Source organism: Bos mutus, chromosome X (genome assembly GCF_027580195.1).
Source record: "Bos mutus isolate GX-2022 chromosome X, NWIPB_WYAK_1.1, whole genome shotgun sequence".
NCBI classification, from domain to species: Eukaryota; Metazoa; Chordata; class Mammalia; order Artiodactyla; family Bovidae; genus Bos; species Bos mutus.
This window is the reverse complement of record NC_091646.1, coordinates 114,045,955-114,073,700: the sequence shown is the minus strand read 5'-3', so window position 1 is coordinate 114,073,700 and position 27,746 is coordinate 114,045,955. Positions and strand designations below refer to the sequence as shown.

General features: G+C 45.4%; 1 protein-coding gene across 5 annotated transcripts in view; it reads right to left on the bottom strand.

Annotated features, from left to right (window-relative positions):
* GPM6B (glycoprotein M6B) overlaps window positions 1-27,746 on the bottom strand; it is a 161,414-nt gene that overhangs the window by 10,818 nt on the left and 122,850 nt on the right. For 3 of the 5 annotated variants that reach the window (XM_070365476.1, XM_070365475.1, XM_014476328.2), the window contains exon 2: window positions 466-652. In XM_070365476.1, the coding sequence (XP_070221577.1) occupies window positions 466-652 (187 nt within the window). Of the gene's footprint in view, window positions 1-465; window positions 653-26,614; window positions 26,735-27,746 lie in introns of all 5 variants that reach the window. The other 2 variants (XM_005889581.3, XM_005889582.3) reach the window with 1 other exon arrangement.

Sequence of the window (27,746 nt, the reverse complement as noted above, 5' to 3'; positions counted from 1 at the left end):
CTGAACTGGAGGATCCCTGGGGATTTTTCCTCTGCTTGAAGAATGAACATCCAGGTCCTGCTCCTGTAGACTTCGGGTGGGGCTAAGTCCTTGACAGGCTCCTACCAGGCCAGGGCTGGCCATTTTCTCTGACAGCACCGGAGGGCATCTGTTACTTGGGGACTGTGGTAACCCTTGGTGAGAGGATGGGCAGTGTTGCCACGATCCCCCTTGGCCACCCGTGCCTTGTGTCTTATGTGTGCACCGTCCCATTCCCCAGGCGCAGTCCTATCCCAGGTCCCCAACACCCACTGCACTCCTGGCCCTTTCTTTTCCCTTCTTTCCTGGCCCTTTTCCTGTCTGCCCCTGGGGAGCGTGAATGAAAGGCATCCATTTTCTCCCAGGGGTGCCCACAGCAGTATTTCTGCAACCCTCCTGGGGTGGTGGCACTTTAAATGCACTTCTAAAAGGAAGGAGGCAACTTACACTTCACTCAGCAGGGCATGGTCGCTGGTGTTGGTGGAGAAGTGCTGCTCCAGGATCGCCACGGTGCCTGCCAGAGCCACATGCCCACAGCCGCAGAACAGGGCGACACCCGAGAAGCAGAGGATGGTGGCCACCAGGGAGGCGTAGGGGACTCCGCCCAGACACTTGATGCAGCATTCAAAGCAGCCTGGACCCAGGGGGGAGAAAACATGGCTGGTAAGGGTAAAACGCCTACGACTTCATGAAGACCGCGCATTAACAGAGAAGGTCGACTCTTCCCTCTGCCCCGCGTGCTCTTTGGGTAACAGCTCAGCATCGCAGAGGCTAAGAGGAGCTGCCCTCATCTGCTTCTGTGGGTGAGGACCTGGGGGCTTCAATGGGAAATGAAGCTTAATTTGCTCGGGGTGTGTGGCAGAGCAGCTAAGTGACAAATGGTTATGGAGTAAGGCACAACTCTACCGCTTCCTGATTGACCCAGGGTTGAGGTTAGGGGACCCCTGCTCAAGTGACAATGAGAAGCAGTCACCCCACTAACAATGTCAGAAGAACTGCAGTGAGGCTGCCGTTCTATGAAGACAAGTGACCGTCAAGTTCCCCCCAGCCTCACCCTTATGGGGTTTCAGGTAGCTATTTCTCTATTTTCGCAGCAGCCAATGGCTTTCCCCAGCCTCTGACCTCCTGGGCAACCAGAAGAGTCAAATACAGTAATTACACTATTGCTGTGATCAGAAAAATATCAAGGGAATCAGTCTGGAAAGGGGGTGGGCATATGGGTCCCTAGAAGTACCAAGCCACCCAGATCTACTCAAATGGGCCCACTCAGGTTTCATTCATGTCAATACCAGAAATCAGCTCAGCTTTTAAATAAAAATGTTCCCCCAGAGCCAGGCAGCACAAGCAATTTAATCATACTCATCCCCCGAACCCACCTCCTCAGCTTCCACCTGCCCCCGCCCAATGCACATGTTGAGAGCAAGAACCCAGAACCGGTGGGTGACGTTTAAGTACTTGAAGAGGGAAAAGGAACAGGGTTGGGGTGGGAGGGGACAAAATGAGCACCCATGAAGTGAAATGAAGGAGAGAGCCACAGTTCACTCTTCATTCTTGAGAGAAATTAAACTCATTCATTTTTCAAATCAACTTTGACTTGAGATGTCCATAAAGACCTCCCCAGGGACTGAGTCAGGTGACATTTTCAGTTTGGAGACATTTTATGTTTCAGTGGAGCACTGCAGGCCTCAGGGTAATGTCGGTCCCTCTCCTGACCTCGCGTCCCTGTTTATACTATCCAGACCCTTAACTAAATGGCTTGTCAGGGAAATCGAACTCTGAATGCATTATGATGTTTAACAGCAATCAAGAGCAGTTCATGACTTCAGGGCAAGCACATTAAGGTGGCTAAATTTCTTTCCCCCAAACGGCCTTTACAGTAGATAGGGAATGACTACCCAGCATGAAACACTGGAGCTAGGCCTTTCCATTTTGATGATCATTCCATGCTAAACTAGCATTTGCTTAAACCTACCCTAGGAGATAACCCCATATATCTCTCTTCAGTTCACTGGAAAGTAAAAACGCCAGGCCCTCATAAGAAAGTGTTCTTCCTTTCATTTCAAAAGATGACCAGCTGTTTTCAAGACCAACCTCCCTGAAATGGATTGATGAAACCACCCAAAATGGGACCCAGTACACAATACAGTTCAAGTCCACTAGCAAGTCGCTACCTTAAAGAGATTCGGACATGTGAGATTTGTGAACACAGATGATGGAGGTCAATCTCATTTTGTCCCGTGACTTCCTAGCAGGGTGAAGTGAGGTAAGAGGAACACAACTAAAAGTCCAAATTCTCCAGGCTCCCAAACCAACAGCAACTAAAATTCTTGGCCTTGATATGTGTGTTGCATCATACAAGAGAGAAAATAGACCTCTTTTTTCTTGTGTTGTATCATCCCCACTTCTCCCATTCTCAGGCTCCACGATGAAGTTAGGCACAAGATGAATGCCTGCTTCCATAGCTAATGAAGTTATCTCTGGTCCTTATTGGATAGAGATGTGTGGCCTTGAGACTGTGTTGGCCAAGATGGTGGCCACTGGGCATATGTGGCTGTTTAAATTACTCAAAATCAAAACTTCAGCTCTTCCTTTGTAGAAAGTCACATTTTACGTGCTCAAGAGCCACATGGGCTTTTGGCTATCATCTTGGACAGAACAGATACAGGAGATTCTCTCACTGGAGAACACTGCTATTGTGGAAGATCAATTTTGACCTGCCACATACTCTCTTGTGACATGAGCTAGGTTCTGAGTTTTACTTGGGATTTCATTCATTCGGTCCTTTTTGAAGATCTAGAGGGTGATAAGCACTGTTGTTGGCACTGGGAATACAAACATAAAATAAGACGCATTCCTTGCCTTCAAGGAGATCAGTTAGATGAGTAACAATTTCTATGGCACACTGTGATGACTACCAAGACAGAGGCTGCTGGAGGGCCAGTGGATGGTCAGGTGGAGGAGAGAGAGACAGAAGGACAGGAGGAAATATAATTCAAATTGGAGAGGGATCCTGAAAGGCTTTCTACAGTAAAACCTAGGATGCCAAATATGTGAACAGCTGACATGGGGACACTGATACAATTTGAAGAAATCTGCATATTACTGGTGTACATTATCTTACTAAGCCTACATCCTTTCTCATCATTTGGGGTTATGGTTAGGTGTTATAGTGCAGTGCACTCACCCTGTAACAAGAGAACTCAACCTTCCAAATCCATGGTTGCAACTTCAAAACAATCTTTCCTCCACATGGGCTAGAGCTGTCTGCTTCTTTCAAAGGAAATGCCACAGCTGTTCCGTGGCTCAAAACAGACGAGGGGGGATCAGAAGAATGATGCTCTTCAGTCCCCAATTCACCACTAGATCAAGGCTAACATTTTCCTCCAATTTGTCTTTCTCATGGACTAGTTCTAGAACAGCAGGGAAAACCAGAGACTCAAGACTTCTGGGATCACTTCAATGAAGCATACTCTCTCAGCAGAAGCCAATGCTCTTAGGTTTTTGGTGGGTTTTATTTATGAACATAGAGCTCTGGCTCCTGTATAAGTCTCCATATTGGTCAGGGCTGTTGCATGTGCACACCTAAAACTCTTATGGACCCCGCTGGCCACCAGGAGCCAGAGCCTGTGAAATATATCCTGGGAAAAAATTACAGGAAATAAGAGAACTGGATACAGAGCTTATTCTAACATGGTTGGCCAGTTACCCACAAGGCTAAAAACGCATTTCTGGTGGATATCCAACCAGCTGTGGATGGATTGCTCCCCACTGTATATTTTCTGTCAGTCTAGAAGCCATCTCTCCTTACACTGTGTAACATATCTTTGAACACTGGGTAATTTGGTCATATGCCACACGCTTATCCCAGAGGAACCAAGAGTGCTGCAAAAAGCTGGCAAGAAAAAGCCAAATATGTTTCTAAAATATGATATCAATACTGTTAGTGTCCTCACATTAAGAGCATTTCTGACCTATGGGTATGAGTGTGGCAGAGGTAGGGGGTGGAGGCCATGGTGACACTGTGCGTTCAGGCTAGCCTCACAGGAGTACACTGGCACAGCCCCATTGGGTCCTGGGTTTACTATAATGCTCCGCTACTGCCATCTTGACATTCTTACTACTTTCTGCACAAGGGTGTCTGAATTTTCAATTTTGCACTTGGCCTACAAATTACTGAGCCAGTCCTGGGTATACTTACTCCTGGGTGAGAGGAGACGGGAGGGGTTCTTCCTACTTTATATGCCCACCGTGGCACGGTTTTATTTCAGTGTCAGATAGAAATACAGCCTAGAAAGGCAGATGTCACCTTGCCTACCTACCACGTTGTCCTGAGCACAGCAACCGTCCCATGAGGTCAAATGCCTGGCATGTGGGAGAATTACTAGCTTCCCCTTTGCTCTGAGAGGGAGTAGGAATCACCCACTGTACTACTCCCAACAGAGCCAATGCTCCAGGTTCTGCTAAACCAGGGATCTGCAAACTAGAGCCTGTGATTTTGCCAATAAAGTTTTATTGGAACACAGCTTACACCCCTTCATTGACAAATTGCTGGCGGCTATTTCTGCTCTACCAAGGCAGAGCTGGGTAGCTGTGACAGAGAGTGCATGGCTTACAAAGCCTGCAACAGTTACTATTTCCAGGAAAAGTTTGCAGACCCCTATCTGGAGGCACTGACATGCAGACTGTGGTCTGAGGACAAGGAGCACCAACATCACCTGTGAATATGGGAAAGATGCAGAGTCTCGGGTCCCACCCCAGAACAGCTGAATCAGAAAATCAGCGCTGCAGCGGGGTAGCCCAGCATCTGGGCTTTCAGATGAGTCCCACAGAGGCTCAAATCTGAGAACCACAGTCTTAACGAGTCACACCAGCTCTTCACTGTGGCAGCCCCACCAGCTTTCTTTTATTACCAGCCAAACTCTGTGACAATAAATACCGAACACCATGAAACGATTCCTGGCTTCTGGCCAAGATGGAGTATCAGAGAGCTAGTTTATCCTCCAGCCTGAAACCACAACCGAACTGAATAAAACCTATGCAACAATGGTCTTCAAGGTACTAAGACAGCAGGCTGTGAAGGACCACCCATGGCGAATGAGTCAATGATTAAGTTCTCAATAGAACCAAAGAAGCCACGTGAAACGCCCTGTGACACGTTTCCAAGACGCAGTTGGTATGGGGTCACCTGAAGGTGCAGCTCAGCTCTCACTGGAATAGGAGAAGCTTTTCCCCATAACCTTGCTGTTATCATCATCTCAGGTACTGGGGTTTCTTAAAGGCCTAATTGGATGGAAGCTGTCAATTAAGCAGGGTAGTAACAGATATGGGTGAGGACAAGAGCACTGGGAGGGAGGGCACAGCTGTCCATTTATTCCATCTCATTCCATTAGCACATTCAATGCTCACCCAAGTGTCTGAGGTCCCACGGACTGGGCTGGACACTGGGGACTCGACAGCGAGCTAAGACAGGCAAGCTACATGCTAATGCAGTTTATAGCCTGGGGGAAAACAGACATTATCCAAATGGCGTGGGGATCAGAAGTGCTAGGAAACAGTAGGGACTTACTCAGGCTTTTGGAGGGTAACCAGGGACAGCCTCCACAGCTTAGACATGAAGCTTAGACATGAAGGATGGGGTGGTTAGGGAGGGTGTTCCAGCAAACAGGAACTGCGTGAACAAAAGCTCTGTGGGGGAAAAGGGCAGGGTGCGTTCCTGGGCATGGAAGATGATGCCAGAACAGAGAGAGTACGAGAGGAGGGTGGGGCAAGGAAGGCAGGAGGGGTCTAGGGGAGCTGGATGCACTGGAGGCTTTCCAGGCCACCCAAAGAGATCTGGACTTTAGCCTCAGAATCACAGGACACCACCAAGCCTTTCTGACCCTGGGGAACAGACCGGGGCTGCAGAAGATTCCTCTGGAGGATGTGATAGGAACAAAGTGGCCCTGGAGGTGAATAGCTTGCTGCAATGGTGCAGGCAAAAGAGGACAGGTGCTCGGACCAGGGCAAAGGCAGCAGAAGTGGAAGAAAGGGATGCGTCAGAGAGAGGTTTGAAATGGCAAATGGGCACAACTTGGTGTGAACCCAAAGGAGGGGTTGGGGATGGGTGCTGAGTACCAAGAGTAACTCCTCCATTTCTGCACATGGAACCCCATGGTGCTGTGCTGTTCCTTGAGCTGGGGTTGACACAGGAGGGCTAGGCTTTGAGGACAAAGATGCCGAGTTTAACCCTCCTACACTGTTGGTGGGAAAGTAAATTGGTGCAGCCACTATGGAGAATAGTGTGGAAGTTCCTCAAAAAACCAAAAGTAGAGTTACCATATGATCCAGCAATCCCACTCCTGGACATATACCCAGACAAAACTCTAATCTAAAAAGATAACATGCTTCTCTATGTTCATAGCAGCTATGTTTATAACAGCCAAGACATGGAAACAACCTCAATGTCCATTGACAGAGGAATGGAGAAAGAAGATATGGTAAATACATACAACAGAATACTACTCAGCCATGAAAAAGGATGAAATAATGCCATTTGAAGCAACATGGATGCATACTAAGTGAAGTGAGTTTGAAAGAGAAAGACAAATACAGTATTACTTATATGTGGAACCTAAAATATGGCACAAAATGAACCTGTCTATGAAACAGAAACAGACTCATGAACACAGAGGTCACACTTGTTGTTGCCAAGGGGAAGAGGCATGGGGGAAGGAAGGACTGGAAGTGAGGGACTCAGTTCAGTTCAGTTGCTCAGTCGTGTCCGACTCTTTACAACCCCATGAATTGCAGCACGCCAGGCCTCCCTGTCCATCACCAACTCCCGGAGTTCACTCAGACTCATGTGCATCAAGTTGCTGATGCCATCCAGCCTTCTCATCCTCTGTCGTCCCCTTCTCCTCCAGCCCCCAATCCCTCCCAGCATCAGGGTCGTTTCCAATGAGGCAACCCTTCACATGAGGTGGCCAAAGTATTGGAGTTTCAGCTTCAGCATCAGTCCTTCCAATGAACACCCAGGACTGATCTCCTTTAGGATGGACTGGTTGGACCTCCTTGCAGTTCAAGGGACTCTTAAGAGTCTTCTCCAACACCACAGTTCAAGAACATCAATTCTTCGGTGCTCAGCTTTCTTCACAGTCCAACTCTCACATCCATACATGACCACAGGAAAAACCATAGCCTTGACTAGACAGACCTTTGTTGGCAAAGTAATGTCTCTGCTTTTGAATATGCTATCTAGGTTGGTCATAACTTTCCTTCCAAGGAGTAAGCGTCTTTTAATTTCATGGCTGCAATCACCATCTGCAGTGATTTTGGAGCCCAAAAAAGTCTGACACTGTTTCCCCATCTATTTGCCATGAAGTGATGGGACCAGATGCCATGATCTTCGTTTTCTGAATGTTGAGCTTTAAGCCAACTTCTTCACTCTTCTCTTTCACTTTCATCAAGAGGCTTTTTAGTTCCTCTTCACTTTCTGCCATAAGGGTGGTGTCATCTGCATATCTGAGGTTATTGATATTTCTCCCAGCAATCTTGATTCTAGCTTGTGCTTCTTCCAGCCCAGCGTTTCTCATGATATACTCTACATATAAGTTAAATAAGCAGGGTGACAATATACAGCCTTGACATACACCTTTTCCTATTTGGAACCAGTCTGTTGTTCAATGTCCAGTTCTAACTGTTGCTTCCTGACCTGCATATAGGTTTCTCAAGAGGCAGGTCAGGTGGTCTGGTATTCCCATCTCTTTCAGAATTTTCCACAGTTTATTGTGATCCACACAGCCAAAGGCTTTGGCATAGTCAATAAAGCAGAAATAGATGTTTTTCTGGAACTCTCTTGCTTTTTTGATGATCCAGCAGATGTTGGCAATTTGATCTCTGGTTCCTCTGCCTTTTCTAAAACCAGCTTGAACATCTGGAAGTTCACGGTTCATGTATTTGCTGAAGCCTGACTTGGAGAATTTTGAGCATTACTTTACTAGCGTGTGAGATGAGTGCAATTGTGCGGTAGTTTGAGCATTCTTTGGCATTGCCTTTCTTTGGGATTGGAATGAAAACTGACCTTTTCCAGTCCTGTGGCCACTGCTGAGTTTTCCAAATTTGCTGGCATATTGAGTGCAGCACTTTCAAAGTATCATCTTTGAGGATTTGAAATAGCTCAACTGGAATTCCATCACCTCCACTAGCTTTATTCATAGTGCTAAAGCTATGAACAAAGCCAAAGTACTAAGCCATAGTTCATGCTTCCTAAGGCCCACTTGACTTCACATTCCAGGATGTCTGGCTCTAGATGAGTGATCACACCATTGTGATTATCTGGGTTGTGAAGATCTTTTTTGTACAGTTCTATGTATTCTTGCCACCTCTTCTTTAATATCCTCTGCTTCTGTTAGGTCCGTACCATTTCTGTCCTTTATCAAGCCCATCTTTGCATGAAACATTCCCTTGATATCTCTAATTTTCTTGAAGAGATCTCTAGTCTTTCCCATTCTGTTGTTTTCCTCTATTTCTTTGCATTGATCGCTGAGGAAGGCTTTCTTATCTCTCTTTGCTATTCTTTGGAACTCTGCATTCAAATGGGTATATCTTTCCTTTTCTCCTTTGCTTTTCACTTCTCTTCTTTTCACAGCTATTTTGCTTTTTTGCGTTTCTTTTCCATGAGGATGATCTTGATCCCTGTCACCTGTACAATGTCACAAACCTCCGTCCATAGTTCATCAGGCACTCTGTCTATCAGATCTAGTCCCTTAAATCTATTTCTCACTTCCACTGTATAATCATAAGGGATTTGATTTAGGTCATACCTGAATGGTCTAGTGGTTTTCCCTACTTTCTTCAATTTAAGTCTGAATTTGGCAATAAGGAGTTCATGATCTGAGCCACAGTCAGCTCCTGGTCTTGTTTTTGCTGACTGTATAGAGCTTTTCCATCTTTGGCTGCAAAGAATATAATCAGTCTGATTTTGGTGTTGACCATCTGGTGATGTCCGTGTACCCGAGGTCAGGGGCAGCGGCCGAGAGGAGCTACCCCATGCCCGAGGTCAGGAGCGGTGGCGGAGATGAACAACCCCACGTCCAAGGAGCGGTGGCTGCACGGGCGCAGGAGGGCTGAGAGGAGCTACTCCATGGTCAAGGTCAGGAGGGGCGGCGGTGAGGAGATACCCCTTGTCCAAGGTAAAGAGCAGCAGCTGCACTTTGCTGGAGCAGCCGTGAAGAGATACCCCACGTCCAAGGTAAGAGAAACCCAAGTAAGCTGGTAGGTGTTGTGAGAGGGCATCAGAAGGCAGACATACTGAAACCATAATCACAGAAAACTAGCCAATCTGATCACACGGACCACAGCCTTGTCTAACTCAATGAAACTAAGCCATGCCATGTGGGGCCACCCAGGACGGACAGGTCATGGTGGAGAGATCTGACAGAATGTGGTCCACTGGAGAAGGGAATGGCAAACCACTTCATTATTCTTGCCTTGAGAACCCCATGAACAGTATGAAAAGGCAAAATGGTAGGATACTGAAAGAGGAACTCCCCAGGTCGGTAGGTACCCAATATGCTACAGGAGATCAGTGGAGAAATAACTCCAGAAAGAATGAAGGGATGGAGCCAAAGCAAAAACAATACCCAGCTGTGGATGTGACTGTTGATAGAAGCAAGGTCCGATGCTGTAAAGAGCAATATTGCATAGGAACCTGGAATGTCAGGTCCATGAATCAAGGCAAATTGGAAGTGGTCAAACAGGAGATGGCAAGAGTGAACATCGACATTCTAGGTATCAGCAAACTAAAATGGACTGGAATGGGTGAATTTAACTCAGATGACCATTATATCTACTACTGTGGGCAGGAATCCCTCAGAAGAAATGGAGTAGCCATCATGGTCAACAAAAGAGTCCGAAATGCAGTACTTGGATGCAATCTCAAAAACGACAGAATGATCTCTGTGTGTTTCCAAGGCAAACCTTTCAATATCACAGTAATCCAAGCCTATGCCCCAACCAGTAATGCTGAAGAAGCTGAAGTTGAATGATTCTGTGAAGATCTACAAGACCTTTTAGAACTAACATCCAAAAAAGATGTCCTTTTCATTATAGGGGACTGGAATGCAAAAGTAGGAAGTCAAGAAACACCTGGGGTAACAGGCAAATTTGGCCTTGGAATACGGAATGAAGCTGGCAGAGGCTAATAGAGGGACCAGCAGATGTAAACTTTTACGTATAAGATGGGTAAACAACACGGCTTTACTGTATAGCACAGGGAACTATATTCAACATCCTGTGATAAATCATAAAGAAAAAGAATCTTAAAAAAGAATGTCTATATGTATATAATTGAGTCACATTTGTAGTTAAATGGGCACAGATTTTCCTGCATGAAATATGGAAATCCATGAAATATGGATTCACTTATATGACTATCCAATCTTCTTAATTATGTGTGCTTGCATGCTAAGTCACTTCAGTCGTGTCCGACTCTTTTGCAACCCCATGGACTGTAGCCCACCAGGCTTCTCTGTCCATGGCATTCTCCAGGCAAGAATACTGGAGTGGGTTGCCATGCCCTTATCCAGGGGATCTTCCTGACCCAGGGATCGAATCAGCATCTCTTGTGTCTCCTGCTTTAGCAGACGGGTTCTTTACCACTAGCACCACCTGGGAAGTCCCTATACTTAAAAAAAAAATTTTTTTTTAAGATGTTGAGTTCAGTTTTAGACGTGCTGACTTTGAGGTGTCCTGATGCCATCCAAAGGGAGAGATTCCAGGGGGTGATCAGACACATGGGTCTGTAACTCAGATGAGCTGATGCTGGATGCTGTCAGCTTCAGGATCGCAGTGAAAACTTTCAGAGGTCAAGGAAAGACATGCGAGCACTGAGCAGTTCCAAGTGCTTTAGACCCTTTCTTTTGCCAGGCATGGTCCTTGGACAAGCAGCAAGGGCTTTAGCAGGGAGTTTGGGGGAAATGCAGAGTCTCAGGCCCCACCCCAGCCCAGTCGGGTCAGTGGAATCTGCGTGAGAACAAGTCCCCAGGAGTGAACGTGGAAGTCTGAGAAGCCCACTGCCAGTCACCAGTCCCATCTGTCCAGTCCCAGGTGCGGAGCCCCGAGTCCCTGTGAAGTGCCTGCTTTTGTGTGCAGCCATGTTTGGTGTTTTTTCCAAAGCCTACTGGGCTTGGCCCTAACTCCAGCCACTTGCAAATCAAATGGCAAGTTCCAGGGGCCACAACGAAGAAAAACACAGTGTTCCAAGCTGTTCAGCCGCCTTGAAAAGAGTGCCACTAGAGTGTTTCTTCTGAGCCAAGCAAGCACTGTTAAGCTCAGATTTTTCACAACAAAGATGCTTTAGTGTCATACCACTGACAGGGTCTGAGAACACAGACCTATCCCCTCACCTCCCCCATTCAGAAAGCACCTGGGTTTTGGGCTGTCCCCAGCAGGAGAAGTCAAAGGCCAGGCTGATTTTTTTTTAAAAAAGAGTTAGGTGGTGCCGAGTATCAGCAGAGCACCACGCCGTGCAAAGTGGATGCCAGCTAAGCAAGAACAATGCTTTTCTTGGATATTCCCATAAATCCACATGCTGAGTTTTCCCAAGCTTCAAACCAGCAATGACAACGCTGGTGAATATGAACCAGAAAAGGGCAAGGAAAGCATTTTTTTGATGACTGTTAACAACTCATGGAAAAAACAAATCACTGCTAGGCTTTCTAGTACATTTTACTAGTAATTCTCAGTGCCTCTCACCCGGCCTCCTGAACCTCCATTAGGTTAGTCACATCTTCAACCTTCATTTAGCTGGTCTCTGTGGCTAAAGAGATTTTTCGGTTTTGATTTGCACAAAAACTCCAGTGTGCATTAGTCTAAGATGGTTTAAATATAAACCACACAGTAGGGAGAAAAAAAAACAGGCCTCAATGCCTCTCCCTCTCAATGGCCATTTTGTCTCCGGCATCTCTAGAACCTTTTGTGCAGAACAACAGAAGAAAACTGGCTTTGTCCTCGGGCTCGCAGATGCCCGTTGCCATGGCTGGGAGTTCACAACGGCCCAGTCATTTGCCCCAAGTTGTCTGTGATCCTGGCTGCAGCTCTCATGCTGGCTCCCAGGAGGGCTGGCAGCAATAAGGGCTCAGATTCTTCCCCAGGGAATGAATGTCTCACACACACACCCTCAATTCAGGACCTTTCTTGCCACTTTACTAACTCCTAACAATCCATCAAATTAAAAAGAAAAGAAGTAATCAAGGTTTGCAACTTTGAAACAACCAGCAGGAAAATGGAAGCAGAGAGAATCCTTAGTTAAGAGACGTAAGATTGGATGGTAGGGGACCAAGGTCTCCCTGACTTAGTTCTCCACCAGGAGTGACTGTGCCCCGCTCGGGGACATGGGGTGACATCCGGAGATACCTGGGGTTGTCAGGACTGGTGGAAGGGATACTCCTGGCTCTAGTGGGTGGAAGCCAGGCATGCTGCTCAATATCTTACAGGGCACAGGAGAGCCCCCCGCAACAATTACACAACCCCAATGTCTGCAGCACCAAGGGGGAAGAGTCCTGAGACAGTGCATGCACACACATGCTCCACAATGTTCACATCCCTGGTTTTCACCTGGGGCCGACTCTGCCCCCAGGCAAGGCGTGCAGACACTGCGTCATCACAGCTGGGCAGGTGCCACTGGCAGGTAGTGGGTAGAAGCCAGTGACGCTCAGCACTCCACAGTGTATAGGACGGTCCCCACCCCAAACACAACAAAGGATGAGGCGCCACCAAGGGTCAAGGATGAGACACCCCGCTCTCAGGCTACCATGTACCATCCTGGTCTGAGACACCAGCATGCCCGCCAAACTCCACAATTAAAAAAAAGAAAAAGAGCTTAAAATAACCTTACTTTGTTTAAAAAATATTACAGACAGAAGTTTACAAATTTTGCTGCCCAAGAGAATTACCTGGAGCGCATGGGAAAGCCCTGACATCCAGACTTTACCCAGACCAAATTAAATCGCAATTTCTAGAGGTGGGATTCAAGAATTAGAGGTTTTGCTTTTTTGCTTTAAAAAAAAAAAGCTCCCCAAGTGATCTTAAGTTGGAGAACACGTGTTCTAGAGCAGACATCAGCCAACTGTGGCCCACGGGCCCAACTGGGCTCTCCACAGAGCCTGTGAATTCAGCATGCTTTTTTACATTTCGAAATGATTGTGAAAAAAAACCCAACTCAAAGAATACTCCTGCTTCGTGACACAAGTATATGGAATTCAAAGTTCTATGTCCAGAAATAAAGTTTTACTGGAACACGGCCGAGCTCAATCCTTTCTGTACTGTATGTGGGTATTTTCAAGCTGCACAGGCAGAGCTGAGTAGTTGCCAAATATTTACCATCTGGCCTTTTACAGGAAAAGTTTGCAGCTTGCTCCTCAGGAGCACTGGTTCTCCACCTTTCATGTGCACATCAATTCCCAGGGAAACTCTTTACAATGCAGGGTCTCTTTAGGCAGGTCTGGGCCATCGCTCCTCACTGAACCACAAGGGTAGAAAAGAGGGGCTCTCCAAGGGGGGTCGGCGCAGCCTTGAGAGACCCCAAGACTCCAGAGGTGCAGGAGGCCCAAACTGTCTTCATGATAGCACTAGATAATACTGACTTTTTCCCACTGTTGACGTTTCCACAGGAACACTGCCGATGGCTATAGCACAAATCAGGAAGTGGCACCAAAGTGAATGAATCAGCAGTTCATTCCTTACCACCACACACTCACAGGGAAAAAACAAGAGAGTTTCACTTTGATGTGGTTGAAAAAAATTATCAACTGTGATAACTCTACACACCCTTTTGAAGATTCTGTGCAATGAAATGAGGACACATCCAGGACTTCTGTAGCATACCAGCTGCTGCTGCTGCTGCTGCTAAGTCGCTTCAGTCGTGTTCAACTCTGCATGACCCCATAGACGGCAGCCCACCAGGCTCCCCTGTCCCTGGAATTCTCCAGGCAAGAACACTGGAGTGGGTTGCCATTTCCTTCTCCAATGCATGAAAGTGAAAAGTGAAAGTGAACCCGTTCAGTCGTGTCTGACTCTTAGTGACCCCATGGACCGCAGCCCACCAGGCTCCTCCATCCATGGGATTTTCCAGGCAAGAGTACTGGAGTGGGGTGCCATTGCCTTCTCCGGTAGCATACCAGAGCACTATGCAAAGTTCAAGTGCGACTGAGTTTCAAGCTGAACTAGCATCTTGTTTTCTGGCCGACAGCTGTTTTTTTCTTTAAAGAATGACTAACACAGTATAGTTATTAAGACTTGGGAAGAAGACAGATGGCCAACAGGCATACGACAAACAATGCTCAACATCACTCACTAAACATCAGGGAAATGCAAATTAAGACCACAATGAGATATCACCTCATACCTGTCAGAATACTATCCAAAAGACAACAAATAGCAAGTGTTGGCAAAGGTGTGGAGAAAAGGGAGCCCCTGTGGGCCACTGTTTTCCATAGTGGCTGCACCAATACATTCCCACCAACGATGTTTTCCTGTTCTCTGGATAAACACTCAGAAGTAAAACAGCTTTGGTTATATTGGTAATTCTGTTCTTAATTTCTGAGGAATCTCCACATTAATTTGAAAAGATATATGCACCTCTGCTCACTGCAACATTACTTATAATAGCCAAGACATGGAAACAACCTATGCCCACTGATGGATAAATGGATAAAGATGATATAAGAACTACCATGCGTGCGTGCATGCTAAGTCACATCAGTCATGTCCAACTCTTTGTGACCCAATGGACTGTAGCTCGCCAGGCTCCTCTGTCCATGGGATTCTCCAGGCAAGGATACTGGAGTGGCTTGCCATCTCCTCTGGTTCAATCCTGAACCCACATCTCTTATGTCTCCTGCCCTGGCAGGCAGGTTTTTTTTACTACGAGCGCCACCTGGGAAGCTCAAGAACTACCATATGATCCAGCAATCCCACGCCTGAGCATATATCCTAAGAAAACTATAATTTGAAAAGATGCATGCAACCCAATGTTCATTGCAGCACTATTTACCAAGATAGGGAAGCAACTTCAGCGTCCATCAACAGATGAATGGATAAAGAAGATGTCATTGTTCAGTTGCTAAATCACCTCCGACTGTTTGCGACCCCATAGACTGCAGTACACCAGGCTTCCCTGTCCTTCACTATCTTGCAGAGTTTGTGCAAATTCATGTCCACTTAGTGGTACATATATACAATGGAATACTACTCAGCCATTAAAAAGAATGAAATAATGCCATCTGTAGCAACATGGATGGACCTAGAGATTATCATACTGAGTTAAGTCAGAGAAGGACAAACATCATGTATCACATAAGCAGAACCTAATTTTTAAAAATGATACAAATGGACTTATTTACAATACAGAAACAGACTCACAGATTTCAAAAACAAACTTATGATTACCTAAGGGGAAATACGTGGAGGAAGGATAAAATAGGAGCTTGGGGTTAACATATACACACTGCTGCTGCTGCTGCTGCTAAGTCACTTCAGTCGTGTCCGACTCTGTGCGACCCCATAGACAGCGGCCCACCAGGCTCCCCTGTCCCTGGGATTCTCCAGGCAAGAACACTGGAGTGGGTTGCCATTTCCTTCTCCAGTGCAGGAAAGGGAAAAGTGAAAGTGAAGTCGCTCAGTCGTGTCCAACTCTTAGCGACCCCATGGACTGTGGCCCACCAGGCTCCTCTGTCCATGGGATTTTCCAGGCAAGAGTACTGGAGTGGGCTGCCACTGCTTTCTCTGATATACACACTACTATATATAAAATGGAAAACTAATAATGACCTATTGCACAGCATAGGGAACTATACTCAATATTCTGTAATAACCTATACAGGAAAAAAAAATTTGAAAAAGAACGAATATATGTATAACTGAATCACTCTGTTGTACACCAGAAACTAACACAACATTATAAACCAACTATACTTCAATAATTTAAAAAAGATGATATATATCTTATGTGTACATCTCACATACACACACAATGAAATACTACTCAGCTATAAAAAAGAACAAATTCTTGCCATTTGCAACAACATGGATGGACCTTGAGGGCATTATGCTACATAGGGTAAGTCAGGTGGAGAAAGACAAATAGCATATAATTTCACTCATATGTAGAATCTAAAAAAACCAAAAACAAAAAACAATTCATAGATACAGAGAACAGATGGGTAGTTACCAGAGAGGAAGGGGGTCGGGGGTTGGGTGAAATGGGTGAAGGGGTCAACTGTTAGTCTGGTGATGGACGGTAACTAGATTTTGTGGTGATGACCACTCTGCAGTGTACACAGATGTTGTATACAGATGCTGAATTGTAATACTGTACCTGAAACATGATACACACACAGACTTGGTTATCTGGCACAAATTTTCTTAAAAATGATGTAAATGAGCTTGTCAACTTCAAAGAAAATAAGCGACAATATCTTGCCAATCAATTTTGGAAAACTTGCACCTGTGAAAGGCCCAGCTTCCCAGTACTTAGAAAACTTCCTAATGAAATCAGTGGTGATGTTAATGAAATGTGACTTTTGGGATATGGTATAATAAAATGTGTCAATACTTGGAAGATTTGTACCAGCCAGAGAACCGGTATTTTCCAAGTGACCAATGAAGGATGTTACAAAATCATTCTCTAATACAGACCGATCAGACTGCAAGGGAGAGCAATAGATTTTAATGGAACGGAGTAGAAAAAGTTCACTAATACAGTTTCAGATTCCACATTATCAATAATCTTTATTCCACATTATCAATCAACCACTTGCTGGATTTTGGTGCATTATCAAGGAAGAGTTCCACAAAAACATGAAAAGGCCATTAAAACATTCCTCCCTTCTCCAACCACCTATCTGTGAGAGACTGAGTTTTCTTCATACACTTCAGCAAAAACTAGATGCTCCAAGATGCCTGTGAGTGAGGGCAGAGGCAGATGTAAAGATAACAGCTGTTGAATATTAAGCCAGATATTACAGAGATCTGATAAAATGTAAAACAGTGCTGCTCTTCTCACTCAAGCTTTGCCTTGTTTGGGAAGAGTTATCTTTCTCAAACATTATTTTTGTTACCAGGTTATGGATTTATTAGTAACATTTTAAATAAGTTCATTATTTTTTAAAGGATAGAATATAATCTATTTCTGAGGTCAAATACTAATAAAGACAATATAAAAATAAATTATATAACTTTTAACTTCTATGATGAAAAACATTACTTAAGTAATATGTTAGTTATAATTTCTAATACAAAAATACCTAGAGATATAACCCACATGAGCAAAAGCTTTCAGGGCCTTCAATTATTTTTAAGAGAGTAAAGGGACTTTACACCCCAAAGTCCGTAAACCACTGGTATGTACCATTAAGAAGGTATCATGAAGTCAGTGGACACGGGAGCTTCCTGCTAAAGACCTAAGAAAACACCCAAATGATAGCTTGCTTCCTAGTTCTCTTAAGACCTTCTTAGAGTCATTAATGTGCAAGTCCAACTGTATAATGCCAAGAACACTGAAACTATTTTTAATGATATAAAGAGAACTGTTTTTTTGGGGGGGGGATATCCTTCTCAAACCTGGTCCTAAAATCTGTGAAATTAAAACTTTTCATTTTTGTGACATGTTGTGCAACATCTCACAATTGATGAGCCTCTCACATGTGCAATATGGCTTGGAGTAGGAGATAAGCAAGCACAGAAAAGGAAAGCTATGTTCACATGGTGAGAGCAAATAAAGTTAAGACAGAGATCTTGTTAGTCCCGTCCTTCACCTTCTGTGGGGACTGGCTTAGGTTTTTCCTAAAGACCATATGTGTGCTCTAAGCCTAGTGAAGTGGGGAGAGAAGAACCAGGGAAATCTAGGCAAGTTGGGGATGAGTGTGTGCTTGCTCAGTTGTGTTAGACTCTTTGGAAAGCTAGCTCTAAATCTAAATGACAGAGGTTTTAAGAGCACAGAGATTTCCTGCAGGGTGTTCAGGAAATTTGAGGCGCCCCTGCAATATTAAGCTTTAGCATCACTCAACCTCCTTGACCATCTAGGTTTCAGTGTCTATGTGTTGCTAGATTGCACTGAGTTCAGTGAGTGTCTATTGAATTGCTGCTATGTGCAAGGCACCATACTGGGAGCTGCAGGGATTTGGTTTGCCCTCCTGGTCTTGACAGTTTGGAGTGGGGTGAGGGACACAAACACAGCAGAAATATTCAAGTAGAATGAAGAGCGAGGTGACTCAGGGACATGGGGAAGGAGGTAGAGGCATCTCCTTGGCTTAGTGTGGGGAGCTTAGGAAGGGGCGTGTGGGTGGCAGTGGTGTAGACAGGCCTTTAAGAACAGAAGGATCCTGTGGTTAGGAGAGATTGACAGGCATGAGTGAAGAACAGGACTGATGTGGTTAGGCGCCAGTAGGGAAAGTTGAGGGCGTATGTGGTGGAGTTTGTCAAGGGCATTGGGACAGTGTCAGGAGACAAGCTGGAGAGGCAGGCAAGGCCCTCCTGTGGGGAGGTCTCTGAGCCAGCCTGCAGCCCTGGGTGCTTCATTTTGTAGGCAGTAAGGAGAGAGGGAAGGTTTGTGAACAGGCGAGTGACATGATCTGAGGTGTGCTTTTGAGAGATTAGTCTGGTGCTAGCGTGTAGGCTGAACTGCAGTGGGTGCAAACTAAACTCTTCCACTGTGGGTGGTAGCAGAATGCGTCTTTTTGAGTTTTATTCAAAGGGCGCAGGGTGTATTCAATGAAGGCAGGAAGGGTAAAAACCAGACAAAGCTTGGAGCTGTGAAGCAAAGTCACACAGCATTTTACAGGCATGGCTCGGTGAGAAAACAAGAGAGAATATATGTGAACGAATTTTCTTAGGGGCCACTCCAGAAAATATCAACTCACCCAGAGACAGAGGGCGAATCAGTAGTTGTGTGGAAAGAAAGGGCTTACAAAGGGACCTGGGGGATTGGCAGACATGTCAATTTTTTGCTCGTTTCATGGGCACGTATGTATGTCAAAGCTGATCCAACAGGTCACTTTACATGTATGCACGTTGTGCATATCAACTGTAACTCAAAAAAAGTTTTTTAAAATGACCTTTTTCTTTTCCTTTTCCTTTCAAGATATGCTTCTTAAGTTCAATTTTTACAAAAGATGCTAGTAATGGTAAAAGGTTATAAATCCCTTTTGGAAACTAAGGATTGGCAGCAAAAGTCAGGAGCCTTAACAACCACATCGACCTGGGTGGGGTGGGCTGGTGGTGGGGGAGGGAGATATCCTACAGCTACAGAACCTATAGGCTACTTGGTGACAGGAAAGTGTAGGGGCTACTGTCATTAAGCAGAGAAGCCAGTGCTTTAAGGGGACACGTGATGCATTTCCATTTTGAAACATTTATATGGCTTGCAGCAGGTAGCCTTCTAAGATACCCCCAATGGTCCTCACCTCCTGATATTCATACCCTCCCCCAAAGTATGGGCTAAACCTACTGACTAGCTTCCCTGATTAGGTTTCAAAAAACTGACTTCCATCTTCCTAGCACTCTCTCTATTGCTGGCACACTCTATCACCCACTCTCTCTGATGAAGTCAGCCGCCACGTCATGAGGGAGATATGGGAAAGCCCACATGGCAAAGAATCAAGGGAGGTCTTGGGCCAAGAGCTAGTGAGTAGCCGAGGCCCTCAGTTCCACAGTCTTTGAGGAACTGAGTCCTGACAACAACCACAAAAAGTGATCTAGGCAGTGGATTCTTCTATGGTTGAGCCTTCAGATGAAACTACAGCCCTGGCCAATGCTTTCAGTCACAGCCTTGTTAGAGACCCAGAGACAGCTAAGCAGAGTCCAGACTCCTGACCTACAGAAATTGAGATGATATATGTTGTTGTTTCTGACTATCGAGTGTAAGATTAATCTGTCATGCAACAGTAGATAACTAATACACAGCTTCAGCTCTGGTATATGCCTGCAGCTCTACAATATAATCTTTAAAGCATTTTTTTTAAAAATGCAATGACACAAAGATGCAATGACAATCTTAAAACATCAAGAGAAGTTTGCTTCAAATTCACTCTCTGCTAGGGATGTGGTGATTTGGCTTTGGGCATCTTGATAGAAAACATGTATACAAGTTGCCTTTCAATTTCAAGTTTATGTTGCCCTTCAGAAAGGTATTTTGACCTGAAACAATACTTTACCAAAGATGTTATCATGAGGAACTATTTTCTCCATTAAGATTTTGATCCTCCACATATATAGTAGTGGTGGTCAGACTTCAGTGTGGCTCTGAATTGCCTGGGGAGCTTATTAAAACAAATCAAATTCCTGGGACCCACCCCAAAGGGGGAATCTGGCAATCTGAACGTTTAACCAGCATCCTTGGTGATTCTTTTACTTAACACAGAAAATAAAACTTGCTAAAGTACAACAAATGGAGTAATAGATGAAAACAGCCCATGGTGTCTATTTAACAGAACTTGGTTTCTTGTGGGAACACTCAGAAAAGGGCTTGTAAGAGGCCAAAGGGCCTGAGCTTCCAGAAAGAGTCAAGGGACCCTCTGAAGAAAGACTGAGCTTTAGCCTAAAGCCTGTGAACAACCAGTACCCCAGGGAGCAAGGATTCTGGAGCCTGGAGAGAAGAAGGTGAGGGATCTTGGGTGGAGATTTTAGGAAACTGAGTGACTAGCAAAATGTTTAGGTCTTGCCTACCATAAGTGACTGGATTTATAATGAGTGCTAAGAATACAATCACTCTAAGTCAGGGCTTGGCTTTTTTTTTTTTTTTTAAATGGAAAGGGCCAGATAATAATTCTCTTTGGCTTTGCAGAGCATATGGCTGAAACTACTCAATTTTGCTGTTTTTGTAGGAAAGCAGCCACAGACAATCTGTAAATGAATGACCATAGCTGGTTCTAATAAAACTTTATTCACAAAAACTCAGTTGCGATTTTTGTGTGGTGAAACACAGTTGTGATCATCAGCCTGGTTTAAGCCAAGTCCTCATAGATCTCCAGAATCTCCATCTATCACCACTGGGAAAGAGCACATGACCATGAACAGGGTTGTCTTAAGACCACAGAAAAGACCTGTTTTGCTCCTCCTGGCCTGACATTTCACCACTAGAGTTACTCCTTGGGGTGAAAGCACTGACTCTGGAAGTTCCTAGAAAAAACACAGGCTGCTCTTCAGAGAAAGTCTCACCATACCTAGATGACTCAGACCTCCAGAGCTTTCTGCTTCCCGGTGCACAAGCCGTTTCACAAAAGCTTTTGACAGATCTAGAAACACACGGGTATGGGTGTATGTGTGGCCTATTTGTGAGTGAACAGTGACCCACAAAAGGACACAGCTTGGGGAGGTGGGAAGACTAACCTCTAAAAGCAGACTTGAGCTGCTTCCCAATGTCTCCAGTTAGCTCTCTGGGGCAGGGGGGCAGGCAAAAGAGTTCAAGACAAAATTAATTTTAATTAACTCAAACTGAAAACATACAACACGGGGGGGGTTGGTATTATAAAGGTAATGAAGATAAGATGTCACTGTTTCTAAGAGACTATAAACTGCTGCTTTGAATAATCCAAGTCAGTTTCTCTAAAACCAGATGCTGTACCTGAGAGAAAGCCCCAGATAGACACTCAGTTCTGACCGATCTGCTTTTCATCTCTTCTTTCTTTGTCTGCTCTGAGCTGAGGAATAGACACAAGACTGAAAGGCAAAGGGAGTTCTGTATGTCACAGACACAGTGGCAGCCACTGCTACATAATTGAGTGCTAAGCATATACCAACAGTATAGCTGATAAAAAGTTGAACATTTGTCAATGAAAAACTATGTATATGACTGACATAATAGCCTTTGGTAAATAAGTTATAAAATAGTTACCTGCCCTATACTGGCACATTTTGGGGTGAAAACTGCAGGTAATTTGAAAATAGAATAAATAATCCACAGCAGAAAACAAAATGCAAAGAACTCTTTAAAAACTCAGAAACATTATGGCATGAACCCGGGCTAGAACATGCTTGTACTGAGTCCATTGTTCACCTCCAGGTAACCTGAAACACCTTCAGTCAGTGGCAGCCATCAGACACACATGCTGGGTGCTTCCCCCGGCCATGGTTGTGTAAACCGAGAATGCTTCTCCAGCCAGACCCCGGGGATCAGTTGCCCTGCCCGAAAACTCACACGACACCATCAGACCCCGGGCTATAGTCCACACATGACCAGCAACAGAGACCAAAGATGCACACAGATTACAGGCTCCCCACCTTGAAATACAGTTCAAGTGTTTTCAGAAAAGGCCTCAAACATAGTTGCCTTACAACTATAGGTTAGGACAGTGTGACAAGACAGTGTAACACCAAATCCAATAGCATTTCCCAGGACTCTCATATCTCAGGTGTCACTCTATAGAGTGGATCCATGGCAGAGAAGTCCCAGGCTAGGGGGCCAGAGGGAGAAAGGCTAGGGATCTCAAGGGGCCTGCCTTCTCAGGTCCCACCTGGGCAGATAGGAGGAGCCCACAGTGGGACCTGATGCACAGTACTGAGCAAGCAGGAATGTTAGTATTTGGCCGAGTGTTGAGCAGGAAGCCCCTGTGTTGGGATTTCCATTGTGTTGGGATTTCCATGGCTGCCCGGGAATCTTGGCCATGGAAATCCCAACACGGGGGCTTCCTGCTCAACACTCGGCCAAATACCAACATTCCTCATGCTCTCCCCACACCTTTAGTTCTAATCCGTATGTGAGAGGGTGATCTCTCTGGACTTCTGGAATTATCTAAAACATCTGAGTCCAAGCATTAGAGCCATTAGGATTTGTGAGCTGGCCAGAAAGGGCTTCCCTGCTGGCTCAGTGGTAAAGAACCGGCCTGCCAATGCAGGAGATGTGGGTTCGATCCCTGGGTCTGGAAGATCCCCTGAAGGAGGGCATGGCAACCCACTCCAGTATTCTTGCCTGGGAAATCCCATGGACAGAGGAGCCTGGAGGGCTACAGTTCATAGGGTCGCAAAAGACTTGGACATGACTTAGTGACTCATCCACGACAACAACAGGAGGGGAACTGGCAACTGCAGAAGGGAGTGGTTTTTGTACTCCTTACCTGGTAGACTGAATGCGGAACTACACAGATTTACCAGTGTCTGAATAGTCATTCTTGGTCTTTTAGCTTACAGCTGTATTAGGTGACAGCATCTTACATGTCACTGTATTATATTCAAGAAGATCATGAGGGGCATTTGAGAACTTCTCCCAACTCCTATCAACTGCTTTCTCCTCGCTTTCTCCAGAAGGAGACAAGCTGGACCCATTTTCACTGCCCCATCCCCCATTCTCATTCACCACGATTTTAAACAAAGAAATAAGAGGAGGCACATTTTCAGACAAGTGGCTAAGAGAATCCAAGGTCACCGGCCTTTCAAACTAACCAGGACTCAGTGCATTAACGACTGGCAATTCTTACACCTGCCTCCCCATAAAGAGGGACAGAAAGGACAATGGAAAACACAGCGATTTCTCAGACTTTTGAGGGTAAATCCACCTCTTCAATTCCTTCTGTCTTCTCCCTTCTTGCTTTTGGACCTTGCTCTCAATTAGTGCTTCTCGAACTGCATTATGCCCAGGAATCATCTGGAAAGTTCTGAAAATGCAGACTTGGATTCAGCAGGCCTCGGGGTGGCCTGAGACTCTGCATTTGTAACAAGCTTCTAGGGGATGCTGATCCTGCTGGCCCATGGACCGCATGTGGAAGAGAGGATCTGAATTCTCTCTGATGACACTGACTGAAGCCCTTGTGACAACTGCAGTAGCCTGAACCACACCCTACACGCTAAGCACAATATTCCATCGAACACAACTGAAGCCCAAAGGGCTCCTTATTTCCCAAGTGCCACTGCCTCAGGCCTAGGTCCCCAAGGCAGTGTCACCTGAGGTGGCCCTTGTGGCCACCCGCCCCTTGATTTCCTGGAGGCCCAAAGAAGATGTGGATGCCACCTGGTCAAAGAAGTTAATTCAGAAAGAAGAAAGCAGTACAGATGGTGAAGGATTCACTATCCAAGTGCTAAAAATGTAACTCCACAGAGAAGTTTCACCCAAAAAGGAAGATGGGAAACGACTGAGGCAAAGGAAACTGGGAGCACCTTGACGTCCCTCACGGGGAGTAAGCAGTTTGGGGGAGGAGGTCTCTGCCACAGTGCCTGCATTTTCCTTTGGTAAAGATCTCCCCGTCGGCGTGGACCAAAACCTCTTCCCACTGTGGTCTGTCCCCCACTGGAAAGAAACTGAGAACTCTGCAAACGGGGAAAATAAAAGACACAAGAGCCATATGGAATCGTCTATTTTTTCCCTCACACCATCTGGTTTGGGATCTAAGCACAGAATGGCAACTGTGCTGACTGAGGAGACAGCAAAATCTCTGGGCCACTGGGAAGGCGACACCATGGCTAGGTTCAGTCCCTCCCTCTGGGGATTTTCTTTCCCCCCTCTGACAAGAACCTGCTTGATCCTGGAATTCTCAGCTGAAACATCACCAGCCATGTGATTAACTATTAGAGTTCTACAGTTTCTCATCATACCACTCCAGAATTCTCGAACCTCTGAAAACTAAGGTTGGTTTCTTTTTGGGGGTGGGGTGGGAATGGAGTTTATCTGGCAGTGAAACCCATTCTGCTCTGAATTCCCTTGATATCCAGAACTGACCTTGAATGGCCCAGATGCTGTTCGCAGATGTCCCTGACCTAAGTTCAGTGCTCCAGAAAGATCCATGTGTTGGACTTGAGGGGCGCACCCGGACCTTGCTGGGGACACGGCAAGTGCGTACGGTATGTGCACCACATCACTTTTCAAAAGCCCCAACTCTTCTGAATTCTTAACTAAATTAAGAATTTAGCCCAGCCGTTACAGATAATGTGGAGACCTTCTTGTCATGTTAACAAGTACTGCCCATTCTCTTTCCCTCTCTGCCATTCAATTATACATATTTTCCTTTTCAGGGCGAGGAGCGGGGGAGGCTTTTGAGCTAAGTTTACATAGAAAATTCACCTTTTTAAGTGTACGGACCAGTGTGGTTTTGAGTCAATTTACAGCGTGGTGTAACCATCACCACAATCTAATTTGAAAACATCTCCATCACTCCATAAAGGATCCTTGTACCCTCAGCAGTCACTCCCCAGCGCTGCTGCCTCCCCCAGCCTCCGGCACTCACTCAGCTATTTTCTGTCTCTCTGGATTTGCCATTTCATGTCAGTGGAACCCTGCAGTATTTGCTCTCATGTGTCATCTTTGACTCAGCATCCTGTTTCTGAGACCCATCTGTGTTGCAGTATGCGTCCTTCATTCCCTCTCACCGCCACACAGTATTCCACTGTATGGATACATCACGCCTAATGGCAATTTTAAAAAATCAAGCTTCTAGAACCTTCCATCCTTCAAAGGCTCCAAGAGAACAAATGTCTGGTGGCATTTCTTGCTCACCTCTTCGAGCCGGCACTACACAGGCACACAGAGCTGGCGCCTAGTGGCCAGACATGGAGTGAAGGAATATGTCACTCAACGCATAGAACTAAATCCAAAGACAGATTTCATGTTAATTAACCTGAAGCCACAATTCAGGTTTTAAAGGAAAAAAGTTTTAATTATTAAGTGAATGACAGGTGCTATGACTTTGTAACTCAGTGTAGGTCTTACATTGTACCTCTAGATTGCTCTTTCTAGACTTTTCGGTTCTATGCTGTCATTTCTGATTTATTCTTGCAGAAGTAAGAAGACATTTCGGATGAACAATGCTATGGGTTCACACAGAATTCCAGCAATAACTTGAAGCCTGGCGTGTTTCTCTGACCCACCACCATCCCTTTGTATTCCCATTTTAAGTAATTTAAAACCACTGAATCTTAGCTGTGTGGACTTCAGGGATGTGGAGGGTGGGTGTGCATATCGCTCAGGTTTCTCCCCTTCCAGGTCCCCAGACGGGCTGATGCACAGTTTACTCAGACCCAGCACTTAGATGTTTTGAGAGGCCAGTGTTCCTCTGAGCAAGGAGACTAGAGATCGGACCCCATGGACCTACCTGATGGGGTCAAGTACCCAAGTATATGATCCTCATTTCATGGGCTTTGAGTTTTCCTTCTCAAAGGTAACAGACTGATGTTAATAAATCAGAGGGCTGAAGAGCCATGTGGCCAGAGAGATGTTTGGGGCCACTGACAGCACTCTCAGAGCCCAGGCTCCTCAAATGTCCCAGTTCAGTTCTTGGTCCCATGATGGGCACATATGACTGCCCCACCCCACTGGTGGTTCAAATATTAGACATTTCGTGCTTAACTCCAAGGCACATCTCATTGCACCTTGCTCCCTTTGAGAAGAAGAGGTGAGGGGGAGAAAATAGGGAGGAGGGAGAAGAAAGAGGGGAAAGATGGGGTGGAATGGAGAGGAAGAGAGAAAAAGAAAGATGATGAAAACAATGTTTAAAGGGCCACTTCCACCCCAGCCCCTGTGAACAAATGAATGCATCAAGCAAAACAGAAAACAGCACCAAACCAAAAGAGCTATCACAAATCATATTAAAGATAACAGTTGAGTTGCTATGCGAATGCACCCCGAGGCTGTATTTACCTGGACTGCTCAAGGGGTTAGCCCTGTCCCCCAGGGTTGGCACGGGACGGTACTGGTGGTTCTTTGAGCCTGGGTACATCCAGTGGTACCTGCCAATTTCCATTTCAGCTCTGCTGTTCACTGCCAATTTCAGGTGGCAAAGAGTCAGTGTCTCTATCTCCAGCAAAGATTCTACATCAGCATTTTAATGTATTCTTTTACCATATAATTAAAGGAAACGACGAATACACAAAAAACGCTATTGTACTGCAACCTTGCAGTACCATCTTATCAACTCGGCATGATATGCTGAGAACGTTAGCATCTCCTCCTCCATTTTTGAATTTAAGTTGACAAAAAAAAAAATCACCAATATTTTCCTTCTCTATTTTCTCCATCTCCTCCCAATCCTCCTTACCCCTCCAAATGCTCATTTTGGGCAGATACTGTTGATAAGGAAAAGCTGGCTTCTCACCATTGTATTTTTTCTTTCTGTTCAGTTCCCTTTCAGACCCACAGAGCACAATCATCATTGTAGCTACATAAGTGAAGGTGAACCCAGGCTTGCTCTAATGGTAGCTAGTTCCAGCCAATAACCCCATGGTCTGCTGAATCTTAGGTGACACTCCTGTTTTCCCAATGACATCGGCAGTATTCTGTCATCTCATCTTATCTAAGCTCAGGACATCAGAGTCTAGAATTTTCCACATTCAATCTTGTTCCAATTATCTCCCAGTGTCTTGACAGAGAAAGGGCTGTGGGCATTGGGCTTGAAGCAGGGCTTCCTCACACACAAGGTGACAAGTGGCCTCCTGGGGACTCAAGTAGGTCCCAACTAGTAATCTGACTATATCTCATACTTCTTAGGGAACCGGACAGAAAACTATCTACCAACTTGCCTGACACAGAATCAGATGCTGGTAACTGTTAGCTGAATTACAACCCTGAAATCCCAAGAGACCATAAGGTCGCTGTGGCCAGTTTCTAGCTGAGAATCCTATCAAACCTAATGATGGGTTATGGCTTCCGGGGTGCCACAAATATTTAAGGATTAAACAAATGGTGCTGACATTGATGTGGGGGAATTATTCCATCAGAAGAGCACATTATAATGCCCCATCGGGCATCTTAGACCACTGAGGATAAGGACTAG